General features: G+C 41.1%; 1 protein-coding gene across 4 annotated transcripts in view; it reads left to right on the top strand.

Annotated features, from left to right (window-relative positions):
* Positions 1 to 18,624, top strand: part of LOC100272218 (insulin receptor 2) — a 128,756-nt gene that overhangs the window by 31,162 nt on the left and 78,970 nt on the right. For all 4 annotated transcript variants that reach the window (XM_090232149.1, XM_090232147.1, XM_021599800.3 and 1 more), the window contains exon 2: positions 16,154 to 16,702. In XM_090232149.1, the coding sequence (XP_090088275.1) occupies positions 16,246 to 16,702 (457 nt within the window). In that variant the 5' untranslated portion in view covers positions 16,154 to 16,245. The remainder of the gene's footprint in view (positions 1 to 16,153; positions 16,703 to 18,624) is intronic.

Here is an 18,624-nt window from a genome sequence, read left to right as displayed (position 1 = left end):
GTGATTAGATTGAGAATGATTTAATTCATTTTAGATTAAGGTTGTAACGTAACATAATGTGGAGATAGTCAAGGAGTCTGAATGCACTGTATATACAGGCAGTTTGTGGGACTGGTAACGGATAAAGACTGACTCTAATGCAGTTCTTAAGTAGACATGACCACACAAGATTTGTGTACATCTTGCCAGGGTGACAGCAGGTCAAGTTGTCTAGTCCCTCTGTCCTTTTGTGGACAACAGGGGGAGGAGGTACCATTTCATAAAGGGTGTGAGATTAATACAAACCATGAGTTTATAAAAAAACTGAATTTTAAAATGTCCTTTTCCGTCACATCCATAACTCAAGTTTTGTTCCATTACTATTACTTAGAATTTAGTAATTTTGTGTCTACACTTCCCTTATAGGGTTCTACAAATATACACATTTAAAATGTTAAGTCAATTGAGACATTTTGCCCCTCAAATATCACTAACCAGGATTTTTTTTTAAATCACGTGTATAATGGTCGCCCATGAGAAGATGAAATATTAGGCAGATACTGAGTAAATTATTCTAGCTAATCCCAATAGATTGTTATAAATTGTGTGGGCTGTAGGCCTAATATGTCTGACTACTGAAACACTACGCCTACAGTTTATCTTAATGGTGTTTTAGCCTAACATCTTTAGCTGAACTAATCCAACGTCTCGGGGGACGCCCCATGTTTGCATAACAATTAGAGATGAGGATGTAAACCATGCCACAACAAGGCCCCCTAAACAAAGACTAGGCCCACTGAGTATCTCTCCCGTCCCGCGACACACCGCCTGTAGAGGGAATGGGTTGTGACGTGTTAATCCCCGGTATTCCTAGGTTTTTTTCTTTATGTAAATGGTAGGGAGTTGGTCTGGCAGCCATATTCAAATCGAGCTTTATTTAAACGGCACATTTCAGACCTAGAATGCAACGCAATGTGCTTTACAGGAAGAAATAAATAATCTATGAAAATAAAAGCTGAAATATTTACTACACAACAACGCTAAAAAAACTAAATTACACAAACTGAACTGGCACCCTAAGGAAAAGCTAAGCTAAAATATCTTAAGATCTCTTTTAAATATGTCCAGTTTCGGCACTTCTCAGGTTCTCCGGCAGGCTATTCCAGAGGCTGGGTGCATAACAACTAAAGGATGCCTCTCCATGCCGCTTGGTCCTAGGCTTTGGGGTTGTTAATCTGCCAGAGATCCTGAGGGAAGTACTGGGTACATAACTTTAAAAGCTTGTCTGACATGTATTGGTGTGCACAATCGTGGATTGATTTAAAAACCAGTAGAATCATTTTAAAATGTAATTCTAAAACTCACAGGCAGCAAGTGCAGAGACCTTAAAAACCAGTGTAATGTGTGCACTCCGTCTGGTCTTGGTCAGTACCTGTGCTGCAGAATTCTGTATGTTTTGCAGTTGACCAATGTCTATCTTGGGTAGACCAGACAGGAGGGCATTACAGTTGTCAAGCCTGCTTGTAACGTATGGATGAGTCTATTAGCCTGAGAAAGAACGGCTGCACCGTGGCAGCTATTTTGGTCACATTCCTATCGTGTGATTCGAAATTGAGTTCAGAATCTAAAATAAGGCCTAGGTTTTTTACCTGGTGTTTTTCTTTATTTCCCGTGAATTAAAATGTGCAGCTAGATTCTCTCTATTCTTTGGCTCCAACAGAAAGTTCCTTGGTCTTGTCTTGATTTAGCTGGAGGAAGTTGTGAGCCATCCAAGCATTTAGATCTCTAATACAGTCTAATAATAGTTGTGTATAGTCTGCATAGAAGTGAAAATCAATGATGTGCTTAAGCCACATGTGACATGTATCTTTTTTTCTGAGTTATGTTCACCAAGAGTGACAAACTCTTGACCGGTTAAATGGGTCCTAAACCAATTTAGAACTGTACCGGAGATGCCAACCCACCTCTCCAGTCTGTCCAGAAGGATATCATGGTCAACAGTGTCAAATGCAGCACTGAACTCTGAGTTCAAGGACAGAGAGCTGTTTGGCATCTGTGTTGCCTCTAAGATCATTTACCACTTCAACTACGGTGGTCTCTGTGCTGTGGTGGGCACAGAAAAATGATAGGAATTAAAACAAATAAAAAATACAGCTGGCACTTAAACAATCATTTTAGCTTTTTGAACACCAATTCCTCCAGAATTTTGCTTAAGAAAGGAAGGTTGGAGATTTGACTGAAAAGCTGAAGAACCTAGATTACTTTCCTTCAAAAGGGGTTTCACCATAGCAGTTAACGCAGTGGGGAAAGTGCCTGTGAACAAGGAGTGATTAACAAGATCTTGCACTACTTCAGATATGCAATTAAACACTTTTTTTTAAAGGTGGTGGGGATAGGATCGAGAAGACAGGTAGAAGGCTTAAGTTGCGGTATCACTTTCCTGATCATGTCTGTGTCAACCAGGGAAAATACATCCGTAGTGCCTTTTTATGAGATTGTGCGCTAGGCTACCACACAAACTTCTCACCGGGTCTTGCTTGACTTATACCCAGCCAAATGTTGGTTATCTTATCTCTGAAATATGCAGCGAACTCATCACAGTTCGATGGGGAGGGATGTTCAAATAGGCTTGCGGGGGTAGGATTTATCAGGCTATCAATGGTCGAGAAGAGCAGTCTCTAATTATTCTGATTTAATAGTGATCAATTTAACAAATGTGCCTTTCTAATTGCTTTGGTGTATATATGCCAAGTTGCTCTCAGAATATCATAATATTGACCTGTGACTTTGATTTTCTCCACTTGCGCTCGTGCCTTTCTGCAATTTCTCTTCAATTATTTTCCTCACTCATCCAATTTGGTTGGTTTGTTGTTAGTTCTACCTTTTTGTTATTTAAAAAAAATAAAAATACTTGGAAGAAAGGAAATTATAAATGGGTAATTCCAGCATTATGGATGTAACATTTACACACACAATCTCAAACTAAATATCTCACAAAATGGACAAACAAAACATAAATGAAACTTTTGATATTTGTCTACAGTACCCCTTTGGCGGCGCTTATACCAAAAAATGATGACTTCTAAATATTGGCATGTTGCAGAATAAAAAGCAAATAATGAGCATTATGGGTGTGACATGAAATGGACAAGATGTTTGTGGAGACCAAACATGTTAGAGAAAGTCGGAATGTGTCAGTCTTACGTTAAAACATGGATAGCCTTCCTGAAGGAAAGGCTTGGCTGAACACAAAAATAATAATAAAAAAAATATGAATCTTACATTATTACTTTGAGGGGAAAAACTATCATAATGGACTCTCCGTTATGGTTGTGACAGTCTGAAACAGAGTCAAAAAGGCTGATTTAAAAAAATATAGGATTTATATAATCTTCAATAAATATAGTACCCAACATCAGATTTGGACCATCATTTTTCCTAACAATGAGTAAGGTAAGACATGAGGAATCCAATAAAATGATCAAAAGCTACCCCTGAAAACGCAATATTTTAGCCTTTATAAAGAAACATGTCTTAGCTAGCTACTTTGCTCTGAAGTTGCCCACCGTAGCCGTTTGATCCCTGGTTCATTGATTGAGGAAATTATTTCATAAAACCTGTAGTGTATATACTGTATGATAAACATACAGTTTACACAATAATGAAGTGTCTTTATGGTGGTCTTTGTGATTTGTAAATTGATAGATAGGAAACGACGGTTCTCTCATTAGGCCTACATTTTGTAGTATTCAGACGCTATCAGACTATAGAGATTGGAAACAATAGGTTTTTGGCTGCCACATCATAAACACATGACAAACAAAAACAAGGATGGAAGTGTCGGTCTTTGCTGTTTTTCTACACATTTTGCTTTGGCTTATGCCGTGTTCTTATGCTATCTAAGTGACTCAAACATTATATAAAACAATCAATGATGTCCACATGACATTTTGAATTTTTGATTCTCCCCGAATGTCTATTTTTTGTTGTCGGTTTTCAAAGACGATCTTATGAATATATATATATAAATATATATATAGCTCCATTATCTTTTCTACGTACTTTATATCTGGTTTTGCCCTCTGCTGCTAAATGACTATAGGGTAACAGTGCACGTCAACTGTTTGAACTGCAGGTAGGCTAGATGTTGACTACATGGTGACCATTTGTATACTGATCAAACAAATGTACAAACTGAATACAGATTAAAGATGACCTTACATGCAGTGTACAGAGCTGAAGCAAGAATCATCATGTCATTAAACCAACATGACCTTTTACTGTCATGGAGAACAAAAGTGGACTTTTCCAGACTTTTTTTTTCTCCACTTTGATCTAAATATGATATGTCCTATATGCTATAGGTTCGGCTATATTATTGTTGAAATTGAAGTGGATGGATTGTGAGGTGATTTCTCTGCCATTCTGATATCTGTCTTTAAGAATTTTTCTACAGCTGTTACCATTGTCTCACCTCCTTAAATTAGGTTTTTCGGCAAAAAAACATCAGTCCAGAAATAATATTTAGATCTCTGTAGCTACGCTTAGTGAATCACTAAAAAGCTTTGTTTCAGTCGGTTGGCCCACTTGAATCTCGAGTGCATTCGGAAAGTATTCAGACCCCTTCTGTTTTTCCACATTTTGTTACGTTACAGCCTTATCCTAAAATTGATTGAGTTTAAAAAATGTTTTATTGATCTACACACAATACTCCATAACGACAAAGCGAAAACAGATGTTTTAGATATTTTTGCAAATTTATAAGAAATTAAAAACATTTCATTTAAGTATTCAGACCCTTTCAGGTGAGACTCAAAATTGAACTAAGGTGCATCCTGTTTACATTGATCATCCTTGATGTTATTCAACTTGATTGGAGTCCACTTGAGGTAAATTCAACTGTTTGGACATGATTTAGAATGGCACACTCCTGTCTGTACAAGGTCCGAGGCAGAATTGTGTCGAGGCACAGATCTGGGGATGTGTCGCGGGACGGGAGAGATACTCAGTGGGCCTGGTCTTTGTTTAGGGGGCCTTGTTGTGGCATGGTTTAAATCCTCATCTCTAATTGTTATGCAAACATGGGGCGTCCCCCGAGACGTTGGATTAGTTCAGCTAAAGATGTTAGGCTAAAACACCATTAAGATAAACAAACTGTAGGCGTAGTGTTTCGGTAGTCAGACATATTAGGCCTACAGCCCACACAATTTATAACAATCTATTGGGATTAGCTAGAATAATTTACTCAGTATCTGCCTAATATTTCATCTTCTCATGGGCGACCATTATACACGTGATTTAAAAAAAAATCCTGGTTAGTGATATTTGAGGGGCAAAATGTCTCAATTGACTTAACATTTTAAATGTGTATATTTTATATGTATGTCTTTCTGCCCTGAACGAGGCAGTTAACCCACCGTTCCTAGGCCGTCATTGAAAATAAGAATGTGTTCTTAACTGACTTGCCTAGTTAAATAAAGATTTTTAAAAATAAAGAAAAAAATTGGCATATCGGCGCCCAAAAATACAGATCTCCGATTTGTTATGAGAACTTGAAATCGGCCCTAATTAATCGGCCATTCCGATTAATTGGTCGACCTCTAATGTCTACTCAAGAACTGCATTAGAGTCCGTCTTTATCCGTTACCAGTCCCACAAATCTCCACATTTTGTTACATTACAACTTTAATCTAAAATGAATTAAATAATTCTCAATCTAATCACAATACCCAACAATAACAAAGCAAAATGTTAAATTATAGAACTTACTTATATCAAAGGGTTATGTAAGACTCAATTGAGCACAGGTGCATCCTGTTTCCATTGATCATCCTTGATATTTCTACAACTTGATTGGAGTCCACCTGTGGTAAATTCAATTGATTGGACGTGATTTGGAAAGGCACACAGCTGTCTATATAAGGTGCACGTCAGAGCAAAAACCAAGCAATGAGGTTGAATGAATTGTCCGTAGAGCACCGAGACAGGATTGTGTAGACATACATCTGGGGAAGGGTACCAAAACATTTCTGCAGCATTGAAGGTCCCCAAGAACACGGTGGCCTCCATCATTCTTCAATAGAAGAAGTTTGGAAACACCAAGAGTCTTCCTAGAGCTAGCCACCCGGCCAAACTGAGCAATCGGGAGAAAAGGACTTTGGTCAGGGAGGTAACAAAAAACCTGATGGGCACTCTGACAGAGCTCCAGAGTTCCTCTGTGGCGGTGGGAGAACCTTCCAGATTGAATTCTTTGGCCTGAATGCCAAACGTCACGTCTGGAGGAAACCTTGCACCATCCATCCCTATGGTGAAGCATGGTGTTGGCAGCATCATCCTGTGGGGATGTTTTTCAGCGGCTGGGAAAGATTTTCAGCGGCTGGGAAAGATTAACGGAGCAAAGTACAGAGAGATCCTTGCTGACTAAGATGGTCGCCTCGCTTCAGGTCCTTAGGAAACTATTCAGTATTTATTTATTTTTTTAATGTATTTCTTACGTTGTTATCCTAGAAAATCTCAAGTGTTATTACATTATAGCCGGGAAGAACTAGTAGATATAAAAACAATGTCAACTTTGCAACATTATGACCAGGAATACGTCTTTCCGAAGCAGATCCTTTGTTTGGACCTCCACCCGCGAAATGGGATCTTATCCCAAAGGCTGACCCAAAACAATGCGGTCACCGCAAGAGAGGCAGACAGAGTGGCCTACTGATCAGACTTAGAAGGCGAGCGCACCATCCACCGCTTCCGAGCATATTACTCGCCAATGTCTAATCTCTAAACAACAAGGTGGATGAAATTAGGGCACGAGTTGCCTTCCAGAGGGACATCAGAGATTGTAAACATTCTGTTTCACGGAAAAATGGCTCACCTGGGATATGTTGTCAGTCTGTACAGCCACCTGGTTTCTTCACACATTGCGCCAACTGAAACAAACATCTCTCTGGTAAAAAGAAATGTGGGGGTGTATGCCTTATGATTAACGACTCATGGTGTAATCATAACATTCAGGAACTCAAGTCCTTTTGTTCATCTGACCTAGAATTCCTTACAATCAAGTGCCGACCGCATTGTCTACCAAGAGAAGTCTCTTCAATTATAGTCACAGCCGTGTATATCCCCTCCCCCCGAGTAGATACCTCAACGGAAACTGTAAGAACGAAAGCCTTCCCCTGCCCTTCCTTCGGCAAATCTGACCATGACTCCATTTTGTTGCACCCAGCCTGTAGACAGAAACTAAAACAGCAACCGCCCATGCTCAGGTCTATCCAATGCTGGTCTGACCAATCGGATTCCACGCTTCAAGATTGCTTCGATCACGTGGACTGGGATATGTTCCGGGTAGCCTCAGACAATCACATTGACATTTACGTTGACTCAATGAGCGAGTTTATTAGCAAGTGCATCAGTGATTTTGTACCCGCTGTGACTATTATAACCTTCCCTAACCATAAACCATGGATTGATGGCAGCATTCGCACGAACCACCGCTTTTAATCATGTCAAGGCGACTGGAAACATGACCGACTACAAACAGTGTAGCTATTCCCTCCGCAAAGCAATCAAACAGTCAGTATAGAGACAAAGTGGAGTTGCAACGGCTCAGACACAAGACGTATGTGACAGGGTCTACAGTCAATCACGGATTACAAAAAGAAAAACAGCCCCATCGCGGTCATCGACGTCTTGCTCCCAGACAAATTAAACAACTTCTTTGCTCTCGTTGAGGACAATACAGTGCCACTGACACGGGCCGCTACCAAAGCCTGTGGGCTCTCCTCTCATTTAGACGTGTTAACCCTCGCAAGGCTGCCGGCCCAGACGGCATTCTTAGCCGCATCCTCAGAGCATGCGCAGACCAGCTGGCTGGTGTGTTTACAAACATATTCAATCAATCCCTATCCCAGTCTGCTGTGCCCACATGCTTTAAGATAGCCACCATTTTTCCTGTTCCCAAGAAAGCTAAGGTAACTGAATTAAATGACTATCGCCCTGTAGCACTCACTTCTGTCATCATGAAATGCTTACCGCCCCAGTAGGTCCACAGACGATGCAATCGCCTTCACACTACCATGTCCCATCTGGACAAGAAGAATACCTATGTAAGAACGCTGTTTATTGACTACAGCTCAGCATTTAACACCATGGTACCCTCCAAACTCGTCATTAAGCTCGAGTGTACGTAACCATAAACGTCAATGCCTTTCTTAAAATCAATAAACAGAAGTGTATATATTTTTAAATCTGCATATTTCGCTAAAAGAAATCCAGGTTAGCAGGCAATATTAACCAAGTGAAATTGTCACTTCTCTTGCGTTCATTGTACGCAGAGTCAGGGCATATGCAACAGGTTGGGCTGTCTAATTTGCCAGAATTTTACGTAATTATGACATAACATTGAAGGTTGTGCAATGTAACAGGAATATTTAGACTTATGGATGCCAACCGTTAGATAAAGTACGGAACGGTTCCGTATTTCACTGAAAGAATAAACGTCTTGTTTTCGAGATGCTAGTTACCGGATTCGACCATATTAATGACCTAAGGCTCGTATTTCTGTGTGTTATTATGTTATAATTAAGTATTTGATTTGATAGAGCAGTCTGACTGAGCGATGGTAGGCACCAGCAGGCTCGTAAGCATTCATTCAAACAGCACTTTCTTGCGTTTTGCCAGCAGCTCTTTGCTGTGCTTCAAGCATTGCGCTGTTTATGACTTCAAGCCCATCAACTCCTGAGATTAGGCTGGTGTAACCGATGTGAAATGGCTAGCTAGTTAGCGGGGTGCGCGCTAATAGCGTTTCAAACGTCACTTGCTCTGAGACTTGGAGTAGTTATTCCCCTTGCTCTGCATGGGTAACGCTGCTTCGATTGTGGCTGTTGTCGATGTGTTCCTGGTTCGAGCCCAGGTAGGGGCGAGGAGAGGGACGGAAGCTATACTGTATCACTGTTACACTGGCAATACCAAAGTGCCTATAAGAACATCCAATAGTCAAAGGTATATGAAATACAAATGGTATAGAGAGAAATAGTCCTATGATTCCTATAATAACTACAACCTAAAACTTCTTACCTGGGAATATTGAAGACTCATGTTAAAAGGAACCACCAGCTTTCATATGTTCTCATGTTCTGAGAAAGGAACTGAAACGTTAGTTTTCTTACATGGCACATATTGCACTTTTACTTTCTTCTCCAACACTTTGTTTTTGCATTATTTAAACAAAATTGAACATGTTTCATTATTTATTTGAGGCTAAATTGATTTTATTTATTGTATTATATATTAAGTTAAAATAAGTGTTCATTCAGTATTGTTGTAATTGTCATTATTACATTTTATTTTAAAATTGGTATCGGCTTTTTTTGGGGTCCTCCAATAATCGGCATCGGCATCGAAAAATCATAATCGGTCGACCTCTAGTCTCAACCCCGCCATGTGCAACTGGGTCCTGGACTTTCTCACAGGCTGCCGCCCAGGTAGTGAAGGTAGGAAACATCTCCACCCTGCTGATCCTCAACACTGGGGCCCCACAAGGGTGCGTTCTCAGCCCTCTCTGACCTCCCTGTTCACCAATGACTGTGTGGCCATGCACGCCTCAAACTCAGTCATCAAGTTTGCAGACAACTAACTTTTGAACGGTAGTGTAGGTCTCTCTGCAATTTTGTTTTGCCTTGAGTACATTTTCTATTTGGCTGGCTACTTCAGGTACTTGTGGAATACACTGCACTTTCATGTCATCTGACCATAGCATCGATTCCAATCCAAGTGCCAATGCCGTTTAGCTAACTCCAGGCATTTACCTTTTGTTGGTTGACATGAAAATGTATCTCTTGGGCCAAGCCAAAGATGGTGGTGATGGTGGGTTTGGTGTCGAAGTAAGAATGCATAAGCAGAAAATAACCCCATACCTACTGTAAAATATGGTGGTGGATCTTTGATGTTATTGGGCTATTTTTCTTCCACTGGTCCTAGTGGCCCCTGGTAAGGTCAACGGCATCAGGGTTTTGTAAGAGAATCGGTTATATCATGGTGAAAATCAGACTTCTCTAACTGTTGTTAGCCAAACTTCCAGAGAAAAGCAGCATGACCACTGTTTGCCTCTGCCATGTTTATCATATATGCATAGTCACTTTAACTTTACATTCCTGTTCATACTACCTCAATTGGGCAGACCAACCAGTGCTCCCGCACATCGGCTAACCGGGATATCTGCATTGTCCCACCCACCACCCACCAACCCCTCTTTTATGCTACTGCTACTCTCTGTTCATCATATATGCATAGTCACATACTACCTCAACCAGCCTGACTAACTGGTGTCTGTGTATAGCCTCGCTACTGTAGCCTGTGTTTTTTATTGTTTTATTTCCTTACCTACCTATTTTTCACCTAATACCTTTTTTTGCACTATTGGTTAGAGCCAGTAAGTAAGCATTTAACTGTAAGGTCTACTACACCTGTTGTATTCGGCGCACGTGACAAACCTTGAATTGATTTAATGCGCATTTGCTTCATTCTGATTGATCGAGAGTCAATAGTAATTTATGACTGTCGACTATCCAGTGATGGGTTCTGACTTCTAAACTATAATATCATTGTTCATGGTACTGCGGGAGAGAGGGGAATGCAGAACATGTTATTGATAGACATCAGGTATCCTATGTGATGGAGAAGGGCCACAATCTGGTTTCAGTTGTTGGGTTGTAATTTTACTTGCTGCACCAGAAGTTAATGGTTATCTGTAGGAGGAATGTATATGGGGGGGGGGGGTCAATTAAGGTTGTATATGAGCCAGGGGCTTGGAATGTTACTGAGTAAAGGAAAGGCAATCACATGGTTGCGGTCACTAAGGGTGGATAGCTGTGGATTAGTGAGGAATGGGGACCCAGGTCAGGTCACATTAAGGGGAAAGGAACAGTTTATTAGCCACATCACTTAACTTCCTGCCTAGCATTAAAGATGTACTGTTTAGAGGAAGAGACTTCACCTTGTGCTGGTGGGAACATGTATTTGTCGGGTCAGACCGCTGAAAGATTTGGTGAGCTTTTCCTAGTTGTCCGTCAGGTTCTAAATAAACTAACACCGGACATCTGAAAAATCTGAAAAAATGTCATTATTTGAATAGTAAATTATTTTTCAAGGTTCACCTCCTAATTGTTAAAAATTTGACAATGCACCTTTAGGTTAATAGCTGTCTGAAAAGAATGCCTGAAAGAATGCCTGAAAATGTCAGCTTGTATAAGTTAATAGACCAATAACAGTGTGCCCTCCTCTCTGCCAATAACAGCTCATTTTCAGGTTACACTCATAGCTAGAAAGTTGTATATAATACCCTACAGTGGAGGAGCAATGGGAGAGTAATTCTGCTTTGAACTTAACCCCACTTTTGAGAAAATGGCCCTTGAATGTTTTGGTACACATACTGGAGAGCTAGCTCTAAGTTGTCCACACACATTCAGCATTGTTCACACCCTCTTAAGCCAAGGTAGCCACCCTTTGTCTTGATGACTGCTTTGCACAGTCTTGGCAGTCACCTAGAATGCATTTCAATTAACAGGTGTGCGTTAAGTTAATTTGTGGAATTAATGCATTGAGCCAATCAGTTGTTTTGTGACATGGTATTTTTTTTGAAATATTTCACTTTCACACATTAACAAGTCCAATACAGCAAATGAAAGGTGGACAACTTGTTAATCTACCCTTCATGTCTGATTTTTAAAACGTTTTACAGCGAAGACACAACATATATTTATGTTAGATCACCACCAAATCCAAAAAAACACAGCCATTTTTCCCAGCCAAAGATAGTCACAAAAGCAGAAATGGAGATCAAATTAATCACTAACCTTTGATAATCTTCATCATATGACACTCATAGGACATCATGTTACACAATACATTTATGTTTTGTTCGATAATGTGCATATTTATATCCACAAATCTCGGAGTTAAACTTCTTGTAACTATGAAGGCGCTATGGAAAATGGAAAAATTAAACTCTGAAGTATTTATCTGGGATGCAATTTTTGAGGCTGGTAACTCTAATGAACTTATCAAATCATTATTGGATAAAAAAACGTTACCGTTTTAAGCGCAATACTTTGTCACGAAAAGATGCTTGACTATGCATATAATTGACAGCTTTGGAAAGAAAACACTCTGACGTTTCCAAATCTGCAAAGATATTGTCTTGTGAGTGCCCCAGAACTGATGCTACAGGCGAAACCAAGATGAAACTTCAAACAGGAAGTGAGCAAAATTTCTGAGGCGCTGTTTTCCATTGTCTCCTTATATGTCTGTGAATGCGACAGGAATGAGCTTACACTTTCTGCCGTTTCCCCAAGGTGTCGGCAGCATTGTGACGTATTTGTAGGCATATCATTGGAAGATTGACCATAAGAGACTACATTTGCCTGGTGTCCGCCTGGTGTCCTGCGTCGAAATTGGTGCGCAAACGCCAGGTGCAAGTATTTTTCCATTTGATAGAGAAACCAGACTTCCACCAACGATATATCATCGAAGAGATATGTGAAAAACACCTTGCGGACTGATTCTAAACAACGTTTGCCATGTTTCAGTCGATATTATGGAGTTAATTTGGAAAAAAGTTCCGCGTTTTGATGACTGAATCCAACAGAATCAACTGTTCAGAGGAGACTGCTGGAATCAGGCATGGTCAAATTGTTGCAAAGAAACCACTACTAAAGGACACCAATAAGAAGAGACTAGCTTGGGCCAAGAAACACGAGCAATGGTGGAAATCTGTCAGGCCTTGTTTTTTTTACCCCCTTTTCTCCCCAATTTCGTGGTATCCAATCCAAGCTACTATCTTGTCTCATCGCTACAACTCCCGTACGGGCTCGGGAGAGACGAAGGCTGAAAGTCATGCGTCCTCCAATACACAACCCAACCAAGCCGCACTGCTTCTTAACACAGCGCGCATCCAACCCGGAAGCCAGCCACACCAATGTGTTGGAGGAAACACCGTGCACCTGGCCACCTTGGCTAGCGCGCACTGCGCCCAGCCCGCCACAGGAGTCGCTGGTGCGCGATGAGACAAGGACACCCCTACCGACCAAGCCCTCCCTAACCCGGACGACGCTAGGCCAATTGTGCGTCGCCCCACGGACCTCTCGGTCGCGGCCGGTTACGACAGAGCCTGGGCGCGAACCCAGGGACTCTGATGGCACAGCTGGCGCTGCAGTACTCTTAACCACTGCGCCACCCGGGAGGCCTCACCATAGGCCTTGTTGATCTCTGCACCAGATAAGATGCGCTTGCCAACATACTTGGGGTCCAACACGTACGCTGCGGTGTGTATGGGCTTCAGGCAAAAGTCTTAACTGCAGTTCTGAAATACATCGAAAAGCGTTTTCTCTGCTTGCAGCAGTAGTGAAGTGGGCAGGGCAGTACGGATTTCTTCTCTTACATCTGCAAGCAGAGTCTGAACATCAGACAGGATGGCATTGTCTTCTTCAATCCGTGCAATGGCTACTGCTATAGGTTTCAGGCTGCTTACCACTCTCTCCCAAAATACATCAACCAAGAGGAACCTCTTGATGTGGCTGTCCATATCAGCAGACTGATATGGCCATTTCTTGCAGAGACTCATTCCCCTCCAGGAGACTGTCAAACATGATGACAACACCACCCCAACGGGTGTTGCTGGGCAGCTTCAATGTTGTGCTCTTATTTTTCTCACTTTGCTCGGTGATATAGATTGCTGCTATAAATTTATGACTCGTCACATACCTACCCATTTCCTTGACTCTCTTGTAGTGTTGCCATTGTTTTCAATTATGTAAATTTGCCATGATGTCCTTGAGGAGCAGATTCAATGCCTGAGCAGCACAGCCAATGGGTGTGATGTGATGGTAGGATTCCTCCATTTTTAGACCAAGCAGCCTTCATGTTTGCTGCATTGTCTGTCACCAGTGCAAATACCTTCTGTGGTCCAAGGTCATTGATGACTGCCTGTAGAGACCGGTGTGTCTGTTGTCCCTTGTGTCTGTGCTCTTGCCGAATACTGGTTGAGGGGTAGAGATGATGTAGTTAGTTATTCCTTGCCCACTAACATTCCACCACCCGTCAGAGATGATTGCAATACAGTCTGCTTTCTCTATGATTTGCTTGACCTTCACTTGAATGCTGAACTCTGAACATCCAGCAAATTAGTAGATCAAGCATGTCTGGTTGGAAGGGTGTATGCTGGGTAAAGAACATTCAGAAATCTCTTCCAATGCACATTGCCTGTGAGCATCAGAGGTGAACCAGTTTCATATACAGCTCGAGTAAGACATTCATCCGCATTTCGCTGACTACAGTCCTCCATTGAGTCAAAAGCACTTCTGATTCCAGGAGGACCATGAGCTGTTGCTATCGATTAGGTCTCTGATTCATAATTTTCACCTTGAATAGAAGTAGAGCGACTTTTGTCAGAGGTTGCTTGTTGTGAGCACTGAAGGAACTTTATGCAATTGGACAGATAATCTTTGTTGCATCTTTGTTGCATTTTTCACATATGATTTGGCACAGTATCTGCAAATGTACACAGCTTTTCCTTCTACATTAGCTGCTGTGAAATGTTTCCACACATCAGATAGTGCCCGTGGCATTTTCCTGTAAAGATAAGAAAAAAATTTGTAAAAAAATCCCAAATACAATTCCGTGTACAGCTAAATTGTTAATCACTTAGAGTAAACAACTCCTTTGTAAGATAAATGTTTTAAAATGAAACATGTATGGAAACAGGTGAATTATCCTCTCTAGGGTATGTGGGACGCTAGCGTCCCACCTGGCCAACATCCAGTGAGATTGCAGAGTGCCAAATTCAAATACAGAAATACTCATTATAAAAATTCAGAAAAGATACAACTATTCTACATAGGTTTAAAAATCAACTTCTTGTGAATCCAACCACTGTGTCAGATTTAAAAAATGCTTTACGGCTTAAGCATACCGTACGATTGTTTGAGAACATAGCCCTGCAGACAAATCATTACAAACAGTAACCAACAGCCTGAAACAATTTCTAAAGACTGTTGACATCTAGTGGAAGGCATAGGAACAGCAATTTGAGTCCTAAGTCAATGGATACTGTAATGGTATTGAATAGAAAACTACAACAACAAAAATCCTTCTTCCTGAATGGATTTTTCTCAGGTTTCCGCCTGCCAAATCAGTTCTGTTATACTCACAGACACTATTTTAACAGTTTTGGAAACTTCAGTGTTTTCTATCCAAATATACCAATTATATGCATATCCTATCTTCTGGGCCTGAGTAGAAGGCAGTTTAATTTGGGCACGCTTTTCATCCAAAATTCCAAATGCTGCACCCTACCCTAGAGAAGTTAACACTCAGTTAGCAGGTTCAAGCAAGCTGAAACCCATACAAACTAACTAGCAGAAATGTTTAACAAGTTAGAAATGATTTAAGCACACTTTGCTGTAGGCTACTATTTACTAGTTAACAAAAAAACATGTATGTCATATAAAATATATTCACCCCACCCAGTATTGTAATCAAAACATACCAGAAAGCATGTGGTCCTTGACTCAGACAGTGTGCAAGAGCTTGAGAATCAGCTTTACATGTGATGGAATAGTGAGTGCACTGCACATGTGATGGAAGAATCCACTGTGCAGGCAGATAGTTTAACCAAAATATGCCACAAGACCTAGAATTGCGTATCCCACAAAAAAAGATCACTGTTATATGCTAACTTTTTTGATGAATTTAAGCAACATTCCCCAAATTCCCAGGCTTAACTTCACATGGAAATTTACCGGAAGGTTTCCGACCCTTTGCAACCATAATCATGAATATAGTCACAGGTAAATGGGTTGACTGGCCCTCAGCTTGTGTGGTGTTGCGGTGCCGTGCAGTAGTAGCTTAGAGGATGCAGCAGTTTTATGAATTGCTCAGATTCCTTGTGTGTAATGTATTAGTGTTTTATCTACCTCTTTTGTTTTTTTAGCACACAATTTTACACTCATCCTGTTGATAAACCAACCCTAACCCAATGTTATGTCAATTTATTTACATTTCTGTCTTGAATCAGCTGAATGTTTGAATGTTCCTGGAAATTACTAAGTAATACAATGCACTACTACTATGCAGCTACTGACGTGTCTTCTCTTCTCTTTTTATCCTGCTCTATTTCCCCCAGTCTGTCAGAGTAAGGATATCCGTAACAACGTGACCAACCTGCAGTTATTAGAGAACTGCACAGTAATTGAGGGCCACTTGAAGATCCTCCTCATGTTCAAGGCCAAGCCCGAGGACTTCAGGGGCCTCAGCTACCCCAAGCTGACCGTTGTCACCGACTTCCTCCTCCTATTTAGGGTCTATGGTCTAGAGTCCCTCAGCAATCTGTTCCCCAACCTGACGGTGATCCGAGGCAACAACCTGTTCTTCAACTACGCCCTGGTTCTGTTTGAGATGGTGGACCTTAAGGAGCTGGGGCTCCAGAGCCTCATGAACATCACCCGGGGAGCCGTGAGGGTGGAGAAGAACCCGGACCTCTGCTACCTCTCCACCCTGGACTGGTCCAAGATCCTGGACACAGTGGAGGACAATTACATCGTGGCCAATAAGAATGACCGGGAGTGTGGGGATGTGTGCCCAGGCACGGCCTATGGGAAGACCACCTGTCCTCAGACTACCATCAATGGACACTTTGGAGAGCGCTGCTGGACTCAGAACCACTGCCAGAGAAGTAAGTGGCCTTTTTTAGACCCTTAAGTATTTCTGAAAGAATGGTAAAGAACACACAAAAAATAGTATTTTATATAAATGATTATATCTCATACATTGGTAGCCCACATGTTTTCTTTGGTCATTTCCTGATACATCTGATAGGTTCAGTTGGCATATGTGAATGTATGAAGGTCCAGGCCTAATTGCTTGGCATTTTCATCCAATTTCATTTGTTACCTATGCCAACTTGACGATTTAGATAAGGTTATGATGTTAAATATAGAAGAACTTGCGCTCTGCCTGGATGTCACTTTTCCTGTAGGTCATTTCACCTCATGCTAGCAGGAATTCTCCAGAGCTGTCCGTTTGCCTGTCTTTCTGTGGTAAAAGTAACAGGATGAATGAAGGTGACAGAGATAATGATAACTGTATGGAAAAGAGATTTCCTACCCAATCAATTCAGACGAATGATGCTTTTGCACAGATGGCTTTTGTAACGATCTCCATAATAGAGGGATTGTTGTTCATGCCTACTCCCCTTTGATTTTTCATTCATTGACTGGAGCATGTAGGGAATGTTTTTATAATTATAAAATAAGGAGAGAGACTAGGCTGGCCTCATGTACAATTCAAAGTTCTCAGACAGACAACAGGCCGACTATATAATTGGAAAGAGATGATGCATTTGCTGGGAGAGGAGAGAGAGTGTAAGAGGAGAGAGGTGAGGGGCAGAGCTGATGGTGAAAGGTGCAGTGTGTGCCAATACAAATCTTACAGCACACTCCCTTGCTGTCATCCCCTCTCTTATCTGTATGTGTGATGGATCTGTGTGTGTGTCTGTATTTGAATCAGTTCATGTACGGGTCTGTGTGTGTATGATAGGGCTTGGCGAAATATCAAAGTAATTTGATTTATGTTTTAGCATGAAATTCCAAAAGCCTGGATCGCAAGAATGAAATATTATTTTTATTATATATTTTTTGAGCATTTGTCCGCTTGTTCTCATTTGGTCTTTTTGGTCTCGTCTCCTTCGCTCCTTCTGTGCTGTGTGCACCTTCACACTCATACACCAAGCCCCTGCCACTCACAACAACACAGATGAAAGATCACTTTTTCCTCTCTGACAGCAAGCAGTTTCAATTGGGTATTTGTATTTCAGGGTTTGTCCAACAGAATCAGTCATATGGACACCGAAACACATTGGGACATTATTTTACTGTAGTAGAGGAGAACATAACCTTTCTAACTATACCCTTTTTATGACTCAATTGACAGCGAGCAGACCAGGAGTATCAATTAACGTTTGTTTCTGGAAAATGAATGCTCAGTTTCTGTCACGCGTGGCACCACGTGCCACTAGCAGTATTTTAGCTACAGACTGTTATGTGCTAGCTGTCTTGTCTGTGTTTTATAAATGTGCAATGAGCATAAAAATAAGCATTTATATAAGGAATTGGCATTCGGAGAAGTAAGCATGTGTGTGTGTTCATAAATTAAACTGTTCTACCTTGTTAGCTAGCACATAGGCCTAGACCAGGGGTCAGCAACCTTTTTTGTGTGGAGTGCCAATTTACAATATATCTTAACATGTCTCACGATCTGCCTGCCAGTTATGATTTTCATATGTGCATTACAACTAATTGTGTCTACTGAATATCTAAATGCCCACATATGGAAGAATTCCAAAGCTCACTAAACAGCTAGCACCAAGGGTTTGAACTTGGAACCCAGATTCTCTTGGTGGATGATAGTGACATTTAAGCACGGGTTGGCCAATCTTATCTTCAATCAGCTTTGTGAATCCTTTATGTTTCCCCACCATAGCAGGGGCATCATCAGTTGTAATAGCGAATATGTTTTTAATTTTGACACCTCTCTCCTCAAAATGATCTGTGAACGCTTTTGATACATCTTCCCCTTTTGTAGTACCATGCATGGGTT

Source organism: Oncorhynchus mykiss, chromosome 4, assembly GCF_057628025.1.
Source record: "Oncorhynchus mykiss isolate SJ-2025 chromosome 4, ASM5762802v1, whole genome shotgun sequence".
NCBI classification, from domain to species: Eukaryota; Metazoa; Chordata; class Actinopteri; order Salmoniformes; family Salmonidae; genus Oncorhynchus; species Oncorhynchus mykiss.
Note: the sequence above shows the minus strand (reverse complement) of the source record. Positions and strands in the feature narration are given on the sequence as shown.